At 40.9% G+C, this 17,406-nt stretch overlaps 3 protein-coding genes across 3 annotated transcripts; 1 reads left to right on the plus strand and 2 right to left on the minus strand.

Annotated features, from left to right (window-relative positions):
- The first annotated feature begins 347 nt into the window (after positions 1-347).
- Positions 348-5,017, plus strand: LOC135240886 (S-modulin-like). Its single transcript, XM_064310925.1, has 4 exons — positions 348-475; positions 914-1,530; positions 3,939-4,050; positions 4,368-5,017. Exons 2-4 carry the CDS (start codon positions 1,150-1,152, stop codon positions 4,451-4,453), a joined length of 579 nt encoding a protein of 192 aa, XP_064166995.1. The 5' UTR covers positions 348-475; positions 914-1,149; the 3' UTR covers positions 4,454-5,017.
- Positions 5,018-5,662: 645 nt separating this feature from the next.
- On the minus strand, positions 5,663-12,274 carry LOC135238969 (germ cell-specific gene 1-like protein). Its single transcript, XM_064307616.1, has 7 exons — positions 11,880-12,274; positions 10,228-10,428; positions 9,936-9,983; positions 8,555-8,707; positions 7,664-7,775; positions 6,983-7,377; positions 5,663-5,673 (listed from the first exon to the last, which is right to left on the minus strand). Exons 1-7 carry the CDS (start codon positions 12,073-12,075, stop codon positions 5,663-5,665), a joined length of 1,116 nt encoding a protein of 371 aa, XP_064163686.1. The 5' UTR covers positions 12,076-12,274.
- Positions 12,275-13,693: 1,419 nt separating this feature from the next.
- Positions 13,694-17,390, minus strand: atg12 (ATG12 autophagy related 12 homolog (S. cerevisiae)). The gene is made up of 4 exons (XM_064310952.1): positions 17,217-17,390; positions 15,969-16,105; positions 15,654-15,716; positions 13,694-13,967 (listed from the first exon to the last, which is right to left on the minus strand). The coding sequence occupies exons 1-4, from the start codon at positions 17,317-17,319 to the stop codon at positions 13,908-13,910; spliced, it is 363 nt and encodes a 120-aa protein (XP_064167022.1). The 5' UTR covers positions 17,320-17,390; the 3' UTR covers positions 13,694-13,907.
- Positions 17,391-17,406: the final 16 nt, after the last annotated feature.

A 17,406-nucleotide genomic window follows, 5' to 3' on the forward strand; every position in this document is an offset into this window, starting at 1 on the left:
GATGTTAAGAAAAAATATTGGTTAGAAAGCTTATACTCTCACCTACTGAATAAATGAATTGTCAATCAAGCCAGACTGTGCTAAAAAAGGCGACAACGTTGTAAACAACAGGTGTTGTATTACACAGCTATTGTGGAAGGTACCCAGGAATCACAAATGCAAAAAAAAGTGTAAAAATATTTTCGGTTCATTATGAAACTGTGACGGGACAAATTAGACCATGGCGGGCTGCCACAGTCTAGGTAAGTAATGGGAAACACTGATACTTGCTATGGAGAAAAGTATAGCACTGAAGACAGAATGACAAAAAAACCCGGGTTTAATTTAGGTCTCTTCAGCTCAGCCAGCCAAAATCCCGGATAACGGACTTATCCCAGCCCACTAAGGTAAGGACCTAAGCCCTACCTCTCTCATCGCTCATCTCTCACGCAACAGTTCACTCCTCACATTCAAGACTCCACACTCACTCCAGCAGGTACAGTGTCTGAGCTTTCATTCCACCCTTTAGTAGTAATTTATGTTCTATTTTCTTTTTAAACCTTCTCCCCTCTTGTTTGTCTTCATTTCACATCTCTCTTGGCTTTCATTGTTCATTTGCGTTTTTATTTACCCTTTATTTGCATATAATTTAAAATATTTATCCTTTATAATATGCAAGTGAATCCCACTGAGATTTTTTTTTTAATGATAACTTTTTCATGGAAGCCCTCATTAGCTTTGCTGTACTTAACATATGCTGTGTTTTGTTATCATTCTCATATCTTGCTCAGTCTAAATGTACTGTATGATGTACAGTGGCAGGCCCCTGTATTAGCAATTTGACAATGGACTTGTGGCGAATGCAAGGGGTTCATCTCATTAAATAGATTAAGCGCAGTAGTTCTTGGTATTTACATTGTTATTTCATTTGCAGCATCACACGTCAGTTGGACTGGAGAGAGAATCACTCTTTGAAGGAAATTAAGAAGAGAAAGTGAATTAACGGGGATTTGAGTCGATAGCAGAAGAGGGCACAATAGTACTACAGTAGCCAAACAAAACTGACAAAAACTTGCAGACAAAACTTGCCCACACATTGAACAGGAACCGTGTTCCAAACCTGCCAAGCTCTTCTGTAAAGGAACTAACTGCACCCTCCCTCCAGTAAAGATGGGGAATACCAAAAGCAGCGCCATGTCCAAGGAGATCCTTGAAGACCTAAAACTGAACACCAAGTTCACAGAAGAGGAGCTGTCACAGTGGTACGAGAACTTTCAGAAGCAGTGCCCCTCCGGCCGCATCACGCCAGGCGAATTCGAGGCCATCTACGCTCGGTTCTTCCCGGCGAGCGAGGCCAAGACCTACGCGCACCACGTCTTCCGCTCCTTCGACACCAACGACGACGGGACGCTGGACTTCAAGGAGTACATCATCGCTCTGCACATGACCTCGACCGGGAAAATGAGCCGGAAGCTGGAGTGGGCCTTCTCTCTCTTCGACGTGGACAAGAACGGCTTCATCACCAAGGCAGAAGTGGCCGAGATCTGCCACGTGAGTGACAAAAAGTCTAATGGTTAATGGTTAACGTGATCAAACTGTACGGCTACAGAGTTTCTATAGGTGTGGTTTAACCTTCTGCTGTACATCAAGATCAGGCTCCCACAGACAAGGGTCAAAATCAACCACTATCTAGATAATCTATGGTTACAGCCATGATTATTGGATCTCTCTGACCAGATTTCTTTGGCTACCTGGCCACTTGAATCACTTTAGACACACAGTCAATCCAATTAATGATTCAGTCTCAGACGATGTTGCTATTTATAATTAGAGTTAATTGCCTTTCTTGTGTGTAGGCCTACTGCTTGAAAATAGGGCCGTTTGGATGGGTGTTAATGGGCATAGTACCAAAGGTTTGTGGTGTAGAGGTAGTAATATATAGGTCCCTTTGTTTTTCAGGTATGCTCTGACTGCTTAATCTCGAAAGGCTTACATACAAAGGGTTGTATCTATAAGAAAGAAATGAACCAAGCTGTGCTTAGAATCTAAATCAAAAAGTGGAAAAGAACTTAATCTGTGCTAGGTTGTAATTTAAACTGAGAGCAGAGAACAGGGTTTGGGGTGTGTGAAATAAAGAGACTATACTGTACCTTGGACTTTGTCTGCAAGTGGCATGATATCTTACCAATGCCACTAGCATCAACATAAATCTGATGAACCAGGACTGTTGCCAGACACCTTGTAAGAGTCTTCTTGTGATCTATATCCAAATTCCTCAGAGAATAAGGGCATGACTGTGCAAAAGGGGGTAACTTGTTGTAAAGCCAGTAGCTATACTTACTGTTAATCTTCATGGATTATCCATGCTAGGATATGGAGAGAGTGTGCTTATTTGGGGACAAGTTTTGAGGCTTGGAGTAAGTGCACATTTCCAATCAGGCAATCTTCCCGTCACCTCAAAAATGCAGTTCCGTCGGCAAGGTTTGATTCCATAGCTGCTGATTTAGTTCTATGGAACTGTTTGGCTCATGACTCCAAAACTGTGTGGCATGAAGATATAAAAGCCCAAGTAAATCGCTGTGAATGTGCTTTGATCCCCATAAAATACGCCGGAATTGATGACAGCATAACGTGAAAGCAGGACCTCGCATCTATCTACACAATTTCTAATTCATCACCTATATAGTGGAATATGAAGTCAAGATATTATCAGCACAGCCACTTAACGGTCCAGTCCAAACATACCAATGTAATTTTTACAGAGAGTAAATTGTAATCGTTTTTTTTTTTCCTTAAAAAAACTTGTGGTCACGATGCAAGCTGTCAATAGAATGCTTTCATATGGTGGTTTAGGCGTATTGCTGAAGCTGCACAGGACTGTTGAAGACGCTAATAATCATTAGACAAAAAACAGATTCTTATGAGTTCATGATAAGCATACTACTGGTTAAAATAACACTTCCGTGTGTATCCACCTTCAATTAGCATTTGACAACGCATTCATATGATGCTACCCGATGCATAACATTTAAACCACAGCAATGACAATACACTGGCATATTTTGGGTAGCTGTACAAAATAAGTATTGTATCTTATTGAACCTGTGTTTTGTAGTTGTCCATGACCATGAAATGCACTTTTTGTACGTCGCTTTGGATAAAAGCATCTGTAATTAATGTAATGGATAAATGGGCTTCATTGAACCTGTACGTAAGTTTTCATATGTAAACCGACTTAATCAAATTGTGTAAGTAATCGATAAAATATTATAACTCTGTTCTCCTTGCTAGTATCCGTTATTTTACCTCGGCGAATTTAATTATCACTCACAATAGAGCGAACACAACAAAACATTTTAAAAGGAAGACTTAAATTGAATGTTATGAACCCTTTTAACGGTAGGTGGCAGCACAGTTGCAAAAATAACGGATTACATTGAGGTCTTAACCTGGACTTCCCTGTGTATTACATGCTGTTAAATGCCGCTTTAAGGTGGACGTTTTGGGATATAATTACGTTCGATAATAGATGTTCATTTCAAATTGGTTGTGAATGAGTATTCAAGAATAAGCCTGACTCAGGAAATGGTGCAGCACCCTGTAGATTTTTGTTGTAAAGAGAAACATTAACCACTCAATAGACCAGGGTCCTGTTCTCCAAATCAGGATTACTGTTAGCCAGATAACTGTGCAAAAGAAAAACAGTTCTTTTTACTTTAGTCCATGTTCCAGGTTTGGGGGTGAGGGTCCTTGTTTTACTTAGTGCAGTTATCCATCTAACTCAGTGATCCTACTTTGTGGAACTGGCTCCTGGGGGTTTTCAACCTTTTGTGATTCAGGAACCCACATAGAGGCCCAAAGGCATCCAGGGGACCTCCATCATAAGTTAAAAAGAGTTATACTTTAAAAAGTATTTTATATCTTGAAATATTTTCCAAAATCATCTGTTCCCCTTTTAGGCCTTGTTCAAGCTCATCCCTGCAAGTGAACAGAGAAGGCTTCCAGCAGATGAGAATACTGCTGAAAAGAGAGCCAGCAAACTGTGGAGCTACTTCAACATAGCAGAAGACGGTAAAAACAAAATTTCCAAGCGTACTGTTAATGTCATCTCTTGAGTCTAGCTTGCGATATTCAGGATGCATGTGGATTTGAAAAAATCAAGCCAGCCAAAGCATGTGATTTGTGATGCTTTGTATGTTGTGTTGTTTTCACCTGGAACATACGGTGTGTGAGGGAAACTAGTGACTGGGGGGTCTGGTACACAGTACTTCACATAGTCAAACATTGCAAGAGTGTAGGCCTACTTGCAAAACGGAGATGTGAATATGGCAGTATTTATGTGAAAGACCTTTGTGAAACTGTCCTCTGTGCGTCGCTCTACCTTTTAGGGAGGCTGACTGAAGGAGAGTTCGTCAAAGGAATCCTAGAAAATGAAGACGCCCTTCATCTCATCCAGTACCAGCCCCAGGAGTAATATGATTCCTTTATTTCTCCTCTCTCATTTATCTCTTGCTTCCTTTCACAAGTGAAGGCTGTATACTGTCTAGTCCAGTCTGCTCACTCAGTCTTCTCTTTATTTAATTTCATCCTTGACGCCAATGTCATTACATAACCATAACCCAACAGTTGAAGGAAAGACATAAGTATCAGACTGCTGTCGCTCTTGTATCACTGTAAGTACAGCTGCCAAGATGAAGTGATTACATAATATAAATTGCACATCAGTTAATACAACTTGCAGATTTTGGTTAATTGTGAGTTCTCAACCCTGTTCTGAAAATCTCTTTATTTATTATTTGTTATTGAATTAATTTAACTTTCTCAGCTAACTATTAGGTTTTAGGTAAATAGCAGCAATACCAGTAGATAAAGGGGAGGGAGGGCCTGAAGTAAACATTTAAATAGTAGAAAATATTTCAGTTCTATACCAGAGACAATGGGAACATGACTGATTGTGTAGACTTGAAATTTGTGTGTATTTGTGTCCTGGCTTTTGATCAAAACAGCCATATTGTGTCATAAAGGTTTTTATCATTAATATGACTGATATGCATTTTGTGTGTGAACTGGAACACTGGTATATATGTGCAAGCAAAGGTATGCCCTCTTACGTGCCTGAAACTATGTACATAGAGGGTAAGGACCCACACATCACAATCTGGCCCAAATGTTCAATTCTGTGATTTACAAACTCATATTGGACATATTAAATGTTCTCAATAACATTTAAACATAATATGGGATAGTCTCTTTGTCCACATAAACATTCTGCACCATCTTGGCAAATGGCTATGTTTTTACAATATTAATCCTGTGTGTGAATGTGTGTGTGTGTGTGTGTGTGTCTGTGCACGGTGCATGCATGCGTGTGTGTGGTCCAACCCATTTTATGGCCCTGTTCCCTCTTGCTCACTGTACTTCTCTTCTCCCCATCTCTCACTCTTTCCTCCTTTCCCCCACTCCCTTTAACTTGGGATTACTGGCATAATCTTCTGTCCATCATCTGAAAGTGGACTTCACAAAATCTCTTCCTTTCCTTGTAATCTTCCCATGCCACTGTTTGTACAAATGTGAATGCTGAGCCGTTCTTTTCCCTGAGCAGAAATCCATCTTTAATGCAGCATAATAAATTGCAGTAGCTGTAAGCAGAATGGAAGGCTATAAACTAGATAAACACAAGGGGCTATATTCCACCTAAGACACATTAAAGAAGAAAGAGGAAAATCCATCACAAAAAGCCAAATACTACTGCAGAATGGACAACGGCAGTGAGTTTTATTTTCACTGATATTGATAAATGCTGTAACAATGATAATAGTTACAGGTTTGTTCGTACCGTAGTTTGATGTAACTAAGTTAATATGAAATAATGACTATTCAAAAAGGTGTATTACTACGATATTAATTATTGCATTGCCATTTCTATAATGTCTACACTGTATTTAATCCATTTATCGAAAACATTCACCGAAAAACATGACCCACACAACATAATTACAAGCTTTACCAGGTAATTATTTCATATTTTTGTAAATTAACGGCAATTTCCAAAAATTAGAGATAGATCACTTCCTGCCATCTTTTAACATAACATAAAGGTAACTTACACCAAAAAATTATGGATTAGTAGTAGAAAACCATATGGTAATCCATCAGCGATTATAAAGTATATTATCTATTACTAAGTACGGAATCTATCATTATCTATAAAATAACAAATAGTCACAGGATCAATCCAGAAATATATTTTATCTTTCCTGTGGCTGAATTAAATTCAGCCAAACGTGAAGCAATATGAAACCAGGCTAATTATGTTTTTATTCAAGTGTATTTGAAATTTTGTTGGCATAAAATACCTCTCATAATACTTTTGAGTCTATTCACTTCCACAGTCATCACACTGATAGGTTCATTGCAACAGGAAGTAAACTAATCATTTGGAATGGAAAATTGCACAGTTGCAGGTCTGTACTGTAGCACTTCTGAGGCCTGGAAAATTATATCATGAGCTGCCCTTATATGTGGATGTCAGTATGGTAAAGTTAATCATGTCTTAAATACACAAATTTGAACCAAGTAAATAAACAAAGCAAATGTGTAAAAGCAAACTAATGTAAATGTAAAGAAGCTTTCAAGAAAATACTTTTTTAAAGACTATGAAGTACTAGACCACCTGATTACTGTATATATGGCACATGCAAATGCTCTCTTGCGCAATATTATACACTATATTTCCTTCCATTTCACTTTGGAGCAGCACAGTAAATTAAGAAAGTAAACAACTAAAAATAAAATGTATTCTTGGTTTAGTTTTATTAACTTAGTTCGATTCAGCCAGTGCATTTCCTTATTGTCGGCCAGTCATTTTCTCCCATTGGCTGAAGGCTGATCTTTCACGCTGATCTTTCCTGTGGACACAGTGAATCACTCAACCCCCCTCTATGGTACTCAGCACAGACAATGGCCCTTTTTCTCTCCATTTCCTCCTCTATCTCTCTCTCACATTCCTCGCACCCTTCCTCTCTCTCACAGGTCGCATACCCGTCCTCTCTCTCGCAGTCCTCGCACCCCTCAGTCCCGCACTCCCCAACCAGCGCCAGCGTGGGCGCCTCTGCCATCCCCACATCCACCCCCACCCCCCTGCCCATCCCATCCCCATCCCTGACCCCATCCCTGGGCCACACTGTTTCAATCAGTCCGTCCTGACATGGCAGCAGGCCGTTGATGGAGTAGACTCCGCCCCCTGGGACCACCTCGTCGTAGGACGGGGCGTAGTTGGCCCGAGCCTCCTCCGTTCGCAGTCTCTGCCAGCGCCGGATCTCGATGAGGGTTTTGGTGTAGGAGTTGAGTGTGAAGACAGCTGCGGCCATGCAGCAGCTGAAGGAGATCCAGGCCAGCCTGACACACAGAGAGAGGAATGAGCTGGTCAGCGCATTCAGGATGAACAGGATGCCACATTGTCCTGGGTGCACACCAAAGCCAGGGACAATCAGGGCTATATAAAAATGCTGACTGAATATGAACTACCCGGAACATGCTATGCGATCACACTTATTACTCAGGTATCACAGTCCCGTCTGTTTGAATTTAACCTCATGTCAGTACGATGCCACATGTTCACTTTTATTGTGCTCTGTCAAGAAATATGCTTATGAATTATTATGAATCTGAATAAGGCACCTACGCAAACGACCACCCATAATCCCAAGTCTGGGGTCTCCAATCCTTGGGTCCCATGCTCACAGTCACCTGGAACACGGTGGTGTACATCATGTGAGCCACCATTCCCATTAGTCCTGAGAGCGAGAAGGTGGGGGGGGGGGGAGGAGAGAGAGACAGAGAGAGAGAGAGAGAGAGACAGAGAGACAGAGAGAGAGATCCCCTTTAAATTATTCTGTATTACATGAAAGACTCTTAATCATACTCATGAGTTTTCTATTAACAATAATCATTTAATTTGTAAAATTGACAGAACTATCACATTATCACATCACATTATTATTCCTATTGTCCTTAACCTATGTATAATGAATAAGCAGCTGTTTCGAAATGTAATCATTCCGGACCAGCAACTTAATTTCAAATTAAAGCCACTGAAGGGAGTTATGTTCTGACCCCAATTAGTGTCCTGTAAAATAAATTTTCTTTAAATTAAAGATATGAATCATCACTGCGCAGAGAACCACACATATCACTGAATGCTTTAGTACTGTCTTTATATGCGTACACCTCAGTCTGTGAAGTCAGACAGTAAAGAAAATTAAATTAATCAAAAAAAAATACATCAAAATAAATAGAGTAGTAAACAATTACCTCCAGAATCAGTGAGGCAAACCTACAGAAATCATCACTGTCTGTGTATAACTCAGGCTCTGCAGCATGAAAACTAATTGAATAGCAACATGTTTTTTGGTTTTTTTATTTTTATTTTTTTTACTGGTATAATAATGGAACACGTCCAGAGCAAACAAATTCAAATGTAATTTTCTCAGGACCGAGAAATAAGGAGTGGGGGGGGGGGGGGCGGTGGGTGATGGAGATTCGGAGAGAACCCCCGAGCTGAACAGAGGCCCACCGGACAGAACCGTGCAGATGGCGGCGTAGGCGTTGATCTTGAGCGCGTGCATCTCGCTGCGGGAGCACAGGACCTCCAGCCACATGAGCAGGAAGCCCATGGACAGCAGGCTGATGTACATGATCTCTGACACCACGGACAGCCACAGGACCCCTGAAAGGGAGAGGGCAGCGTCACCGACACAGCGGGACACTGACACCACAGACAGCCAGAGGACCCCTGGAACTAGGGAGAGGGCAGCATCACCGACACGCCTGGACACTGACACCCGATTCCACTGATGATCAAATGCCGAGCCGGAGACACACATTCACACTGGCATTCAAACACACAATCGCTAACGGAAACAATAACGCACATTCATGCTAACAGTCAAACAAAATACCACTGATAGGACACTGATACACATTCACACTAAAGGGCCTGATTTACAAAGACCTTTAGCACATGCAAAACCTATTTATCACATGCAAAACCAATAACATGGTCAATGATTGGCCGTAGTATTTGTTTTGCACCAATCACTGGTTGCGTTATTAGTTTTGCATGTGCTAAAAGGTTTTGTATGTGGCTAAAGGTCTTAGTAAATCAGACTCCAATGAGATACATATCCACACTCAGTCAGTACACACCGTCACTGACACGCAATAACATCAACGTCACCAATTCAGCAGTTACCGAAACACATAAAAATATCCAGCATGAGAGATTTCATACACATAAGCTTTTAAAATCTTGAGTAAAGCATCCGTGGAGTTTGTTACAGTTACAGTTTCTTTCATGTGTGGCATTCTGTGCTGCAGGAACACATTCATACTGACACAGAGAGGGACTGAGACAGCGTACACAAATGAATTATGATGACATCACGGGGGAAACAGGTTACACTTCCAAAGCGAAATCACTGACATTCTGCAGTCTAGGAGGGAAATAATTAAAGGCAATACAGCTACACTAGTCTTTCTTTAATAACCTTGTATTCTTGTTTCTTGTCGCATCCCCAATCTGGAATGCCTAATCACATTTATAAGCCCATCGCATGGCTGAAGCATCCCCCACGGGTTCAAGGGTCCACGCAAGCATGCGTGATCTCCAAAGCACTTCCAGCTGTTTCTTCTGTTCACTCCGCACATCAGCTCAGCTGCACAGCCATTGTGCTGTAGAGGACTGCATGTACTGTAATGTGTGCATCACTGAACTAAATACTGCAGCTAGACACACCACCCAAGAACACCATCTGCAGCGTGACTGGAAGGACAGCATTGACTAATCTATGGAGAACAGAACAACACGGCTGTGTACCCTCATTTACTAAAGGTGCGTGATGTATAAGGGACAGGCAGGTGTCCTTGCGCGCAAACATGCGAAAGTGAGGATTCACCTTGAGTCTCTCCTGGAGTCAGTTCAATGAAACTGCGGCACTGTTCTCCTAAAATAAATTGAAAAATCAGTTTCCATGAGGTCAGTGGCTCGCACACAATAATTCACTTCTCGGTTGTCAAGTACATTTTTTCCTTGTCTGTCTTATTCTAGAGTGCCTGTCCCTTTATTGCCCAGGCTCATATTATTGACATTCATATTATTCGCATTCTTCATGAGCCAGGCTCTGATAGAATATGGCTCCACTCTCTATTTCTCTTTCTCACCCACTCTTTTACCCTCTCCTTTCTTACCATCAGTGTGTTTCTCGCAGGACTCCCAGAAGCCCGTGTGGAAGTATCTAAACATGAATTTGTCCTCTCCCGTCTCCCAGATATAGTGGACCGCGTTGGCCAGCTGCCTCTGCCGGATCTTGAGGAGCTCTTCCATTCTCTTCGGTGAAAGCGTTGAGATGGGTTCCAAGGACTCGTTTTTGGGATCACGCGTGGGCTTCTCTGAGAGCAGAAAGAGACGCAGCGGCAAAACCGAGTCACAAGCCTAAATATGATCTGCCTGAGAAGTAAGGATCAGTGCGCACAGGGACACAAGCCAGCTCAAGCCCGCAACAGAATGCAATGGCAGTGTTTAGACTATAAAAAACCAATAGCAATTTGAAAATTTTGACACACAATAAATGTATTTTAAATGTACAATAACCTGACCGTATATGATAGTAGGGTTCATTTTCCAAAAATAACTGGATGGAAAATAAATGAATCACTGTGTAAATGAACCAATATGATATGAAGACTTAAACAAAAACTTGAAAAACACATTTCAGTCTTTACTTTCCACATAGTGTTAATTTGTTATTGAAAATAAATGTCAAGACATAATAGCTGTTGTTATGTATGCTTGCATAACAATGTCAGCCAGGAACTATTTGATTTATAAGACTTCCTGACATAACTCTAAACAAGGTGAATTGATTAATAACGTTATATGAACTACAGTCTTTAAGTCCTTTGTGTTTAATCAGTGACTGTGATTTTCTGGCTCTGATCTCCTTAAGGTTTTTAGAGAATAATGGACTGAGAACACAATAAGATGTTGACTTAGTCCGTGAGGAATCAGTGATACAGCATATAATCTCTTCCACAAAACAATATGTGGGATTAAAATGGATCAGTTGCCCGGTGCATTCACTAAGTAAGTAAATAGAGCAGACAGTGTACAACCTATGACATTTCTCAGGGGAGGGGCAATACTCCTCTGTTGAATGTGCTCTGCTGTCGTACATAAACAGCTGAACCTCTTTAAAAGATGTCCCTACTGCTTGAAATACTACAAAAAAGGGAGCCAATCTGAGTTGATTTGATCTCCAGAGTTAACAGTAGTCACTGCCTTCTGATCTTGCTATGGACACCCAGCCATGATTAACATTGTTCAGCTGCTGTAAGGAGATCCTGTGACAGAATGTTGAGTTTTGGTCCAACATTATGGAGGCTCAGAAATTACTATATGTTGACTATATTAAAAGCCGATTGGAGTATCTATGGTGTTTCAGAGTATCTTCAGAGCATCTATGGTATAGTGGTCAGGGCAAACAAACTCATCAGTGGATTTGAATAACAGGTACAAATCCTATTTGTTCCTAACAAGTATACGCTAATGTGCTAGAGCCCAGGCAGTACTTTGTGAATGTTGGCTCAGTTTAAGGAAACCAAGTTTAAACAATAACAAACGCAGTCACACCAATACGAGCACCAGCAGCCAGAACAGAAGATGAGCCTTTTCTAAAAATAATAATTTAGCCACTTCGGCAAAGCGACCCAATTCCAATCAACAGGTAATCACCATTGGTCATACAAATCACGACGAAACACATTAAAAAATTTTGAGTCCACATGAAAGCCGCCTGCTAAAACGGGCAATCTGACATGAGCTCCCGGCACAGGCCCCTTACCGGTGGTGTACGGTTCGCTGTTGTTGGCCCCGCAGTTCTTCATCTTGACGGGGGAGAGGCACAGAGGCTTGACCACCTTGTGCGTCCCCTCGCACCAGTAGGAGGTGCAGAAGGCCAGGACAGAGAGAGCCAGCGCCATCGAGGTCAGAGACAGGGAGAGGAAAGAGCGGGAACGCCGAGACATGTGATCCAGCATGACGGAGGGACAACACAGCGACGGAGATACCACAGAAGAGAAGGAGACAATGCTGTGGAACAGAGAATACTAAGGGGGGAAAGAGAAAAGGAGACTGGCTGAGAGAGAGAGAGAGAGAGAGAGAGAGAGGATGATCAAAGCAGATGAAAGATGTGGGAGAAAGAGGGTGGTGGGAATAGAAGAATAAAGTCAATAATCAAGGAGCCAGGGGCAGATGGAAAGGGAAACGATAAAGAGTCGGATTTAATACAAGAAAAGGACAGATGGGGAGAAAGTTTTGAGGAGTGTGGTAATACGGTTGCCTGTCTGTTGACTTACTCTTCTAATATGGCTGCATAGTTCCTGATATTGAGAGTGAGCCTTGTAGAGTGTGCCGGCACAGAGATCAAACAGCATCTTTATAAAATAATCAGCCTTGGACAAAAGGAATCAATAACATACGGCAGATTGTAGCATGCACAAAAAAAACTTCTTGAATGAAACCTTTGAAACTTTTCTCATCTATCCTGTTTTATTCCTCTTCCACTCAAGAATTTATTTCTTTCATTCCTCAGTCCTGACAGAGAAAAATAGAAAAGAAATCATGTGATGTATTTTTTTTTTTCTTGATGGAATTATAAGTAAATCTCTCAGTCTCTCACTTTACTTAATCTCTTTTCTTAATCACTTTACTTAATCTCCATTAATCTGTTTTCATTCTGTACAATTCAATTTTATTTGTATTGTGTGTTTTACAGAGACATTGTCACAAATATGTGTACAGTGGAATTACAAAAGAAGATTGGGCAAGAAGAAACCAGGCCCAGGAAAAGAGGCAGTGGAAAAAATATCACCTACACAAGTATTTCACATTTTAATGACAAACACAATCATACTTTCACAGTCTTGATTCTCAAATGCACCAATTCATTTTAATAAGCCAGTCCTTTGTTTGAAGCCATTATTATCTGTGCTTGCTATTTATTCCAATGTACAAATTCACCACAATGCACATCATTTATTCATGAACTTCCTATGTGGTGAAGGAGAACAGGGATTTAATTTTGTGTGTAGCTCCATTTGCTTTTCAATGCATGCCTTACGTTTTGCATGCCACAGCCAAATTAAGAGAGACTTGCATACAGGATGCCATATTAAAGATTTTGCTGGTAAATTCCTGTAAACACATTTACCACAGCTGATATAAACCTGTCCTAGTATATTACTCACAATTTGTTCTCATATCCCTCTCATTCTTTGTTCCAGGTGTTTTTTTGCACTGCTCCGGTCATATTTCTGGATTTCCTGGAACCTTTCACCCGACATGTTATGTTGCATTATGAAAGACAATTCTTTCTTCCCCATTCCTCTTATTCTCATATTAAATTTCTCATATCCATATCATATATGTATTCCTATCTTTTTTTAGGTATCATTTAATCGCAGAGTTTGTGAGTCCCGTCTCCCTCTGAATCAGGACTTATGTCCGGCAATGTCCAAGTCAGTCACATATCTGGAGCTGATCCCGCTCAACTCAGTGTCAACATTTAGTTAACGAACATCTTGTATAGTACGCTCCTGAGTGAAAGTGAAATTCTCCTCTCACGCTGTTAACAAAACGACTAAATCACAACAAGCAGACCTTGTTAAACCAATTTATTTACAATGGGATATGTACAGAAAATAGAAACAAGAGCTGTTAATGGTAACACTAGCATTCGTAATAACAACAATTGTAAAAACAACCTAGTGGGTGAGGCCAACATGTCTGTAGGATGTGCAGTGTCAGTTTGTGGGAGGGGGCAAAAAAGCAAAAAAAAAAAAGAAAAAAGAAGAGGATCCATCTCAGAATCTCAGCCCCAGGCTTGAGATTTACAATAATGAAGAACCAGCTTCCCGTCACTGCCAAAACACTGCAAAGAGAGGGGGTGTCATTTCTGTTCATACAGCGCACACCACAATAATAGCATCGGTCAAGGGATAGAGACAGGGATAGGGAGAGAATAAAGCAATACATTTTCAACCCCCTTGTGGACAAATCCTACAATTGCTGTTGACTTCATACATTCTTTAAGGGGCAGGCAACCTAATATCATTATGTGATATGCCATCCTTGACCTCAAAAATAGTTTACATACTTAATGTGGCATTAAGAGACTAAATCATCCCTTATAATAAACTTTTTTCATATATAACATTTATTAAAACAGTTAAAAGGGCTTCACAAAAAGTTTAAACATCATCCCTTAATAGACAATAAAAATGTCTCAATAAAAATAATTAATTTATAATAATAAATTACCTGAGCGGTAATAGCTCCTCAACCAACTTTAATAAAACTCATACCAGATCAATCATGATTTACTATATACACTACACTTCCAAAAGTATGTGGACACCTGAAGATCACACCCATATGTACTTGTTGAACATCTCATTCCAAACCATGGGCATTAATATGGAGTTGCTTGCTGTATCGCTGCTCCACTCTTATGGGAATGCTTTCCAGTAGATTTTCAAACAGGGCTGTGATCCAGACACAAGAGCATTAGTGAGGTTGGGCACTGATGTTGGGCATAAAACCTGGCCCACAGTCGGCATTCCAATTAATTCCAAAGGTCTTTGATGGGGTAGAGTTCAGGGCTCTCTGCAGGCCAGGCAAGTTCTTCCCCACCAAACTCAGTAAACCATTTTAAGGGACCAATCTATATGGACCTTGCTTTGGGCACGGGAGCACTGCCATGCTGAAACAGGAAAGAGCATTCCCATAAAGTCTGAAGCACACAACTCTCTAGAATGTCATTGTATGCTGCAGCATTAAGATTTCCGTTCAACTGGAACTAAGTCCCCCCCCCGCCCCCCCGCCCGCCAACCATGAAAAACAGCCCCAGACCATTATTCCTCCTCCACCAAACTTTAGTTGACACTATGCATTCTGCCCCAGATTCGTCCGTCAGACTTCCAGATAGTGAAGCGTGATTGATCACTCCAGGGAACTCGTTTTGACTGCTCCGGAGTCCAATGGTGGTGTGCTTTACACCACTCCAGCCAACACTTGGCAATGCACATGGTGAACTTAGGCTTGTGTACGGCTGCTCGGCCATGGAAACACGTTTCAAGAAGCTCTCGATGAACAGTTCTTGTGCTCATGTTGTTTCCAGAGGTAGTTCAGAATGCTGCTGTGAGTGTTGCAACTGAGGACAGATGATTTTTTACACGCTATACACTTCAGCGCCCAGTGGTCTCGATCTGTGAGCTTGTGTGGCCTACCGCTTCATGGCTGAGCTGTTGTAACTCCTATAGGTTTCCACTTCATAATAACAGCACTTTCAGTTGACTGCGACAGATCTAGCAGGGCAGATATTTGACAAACTGACTTGTTGGAAAGGTGGCATTCTATGACAGTGCCACGAAAGTCACTGGGCTCTTCAGTACACCCCATTCTACTGCCAATGTTTTTCAATGGAGTTTACATGGCTGTATGCTTGATATTATGCACCTGTTAGCAATGGGTGTGACTGAAATAGCCAAAACCACTCATTAGAAAAGGTGTCCACACACTTTTGGAAATGCTGTGTACATTCTGAATATATACTCACTTCAAATAACACACCCACGTCCTGGTCAGGCGATGGGGCAAAAGACTGATTGACATAAATGAACTGAGGGAGAGAAAAAGCAGAGGAGTAGAAGAAATGGTAAATACAGAAATATGAATGGAGTACACAGATACCAAACAGGGCTGTTAAATATGTTTTAAAAATACTGCAAGAGAGCAACTTGTAAAACGACTGTTTAACAGACAATGTCTGTTTGTATATTCAGCAGCACACTGTGAAGCCGCGTATTAAATACACCTACAAACACACATATAGCAAAGTTAGCACTTGCTATGTGACACGTCGCTGACTCACCAGTTGTTCACTGGGCTCCATCTTGAGGAAGCGCGAGATGAAGGAAGAAAGCGACTGCACAGTTCTTCCCCGTTCTACCGCCCATTTCTTTGTCTTCATGATAGGAGTGTCCCCTACTGCTTTCAGCAGAACGTCAACTGTGAGACAGATATTGAGCTGGTCAGGTAGTAAGACAGCAGGCCTACACAGTATGCCTACACAGTGACTGGACCCTGCTGTTAAATTCACATGAATGACAAGATGTGAAAGAAACTACTGAATATACTGCATCTACTAGGCTACATAATGTAGATTCAGTCACATAAGATTAGATAAACAATATTGACCACTTGTTAGATAAATTATTAATTGGCTCAATTACATGAGAAAATACATTTACACAGAGTTGCAGAAATACCCATGGCATTTACACACAATTAAGATGCAAGGAATTCACACAAACAATTTGTAAAAATGTGCATTTGATGTGTAATTCATACAAATCAAAATGCAAGTGCATAATCATTAATTACTTGTGGCAGCAACACAAGTTTACCGCAACCACGAAATCAACATAGAACACATATGTCCTCAGTACAATAGAATAGCTAACACAGTAACTATACAAGTAATTAATGTAAAGTATATATTTGTTTCATATATCTGTGTCCTGAGTAGAGCTTTTGGCTACATATTCTGAATTCGGTGTGGTAGCTACATAGCCTACTTCCAGGATGTATACAAAAGCTCGATTGTTAGGCACAATAATCGCATTCGTTTAACCAGGGTGTAAAAGATTTACGCTAGCTAACGTTAATTTATCTGAAGTTGGCTTCCTATCGTTAGCTACCAAGACTGACTACATAATGTGTGGCTAATTTGGTCCTACAGGTAGGGCAGCGTCAGCCTTGCGGTTGACAGCTACTATTCATTTTTTGAACAGTCAAACTGAGATATTTTCTGTTACAACAGAGGTTGATATGTAGCGGTATCAAAAGTGTCATAATTAGTTAACATCAGCTAGCTAGCAAAATAGCAGCATGTACGGAGGAATTGTTCCAAATCAGTCACCGATTGGTTAATCCCTCAAGAGGTATTCTCTCCAATGGCTAGAGAACCGTCAGTCATATCCTTGTGTCATATTTACGGAAGTATGTTACATTGGTAATTAGCTAGAAATATATTGCAGCTTTCACCTTAGATCGCGTTAAACAGAGCTAACAGGCTAACTTGGTTTATAAACATATAACATGTTTTGTAATATTTTACTTTTTTTCTTCTCTTCATTTGTCCCAGAGTTTTCGGCAAGAGGTGACGCGGTCGTAGGCTCATCTTTTGTAGTTTCGGTGGGAGACTCTGCATTTTCAGACATGTTAAATATAATGGCAAAGTCTGTTCTGTCTTGCGTTGCGCCAGGGATGACGCTACAATATGTCTGAACAACTGAACAGTTCATTGG

The sequence above is a fragment of the Anguilla rostrata genome, chromosome 1 (assembly GCF_018555375.3).
Source record: "Anguilla rostrata isolate EN2019 chromosome 1, ASM1855537v3, whole genome shotgun sequence".
Taxonomy (NCBI): Eukaryota; Metazoa; Chordata; class Actinopteri; order Anguilliformes; family Anguillidae; genus Anguilla; species Anguilla rostrata.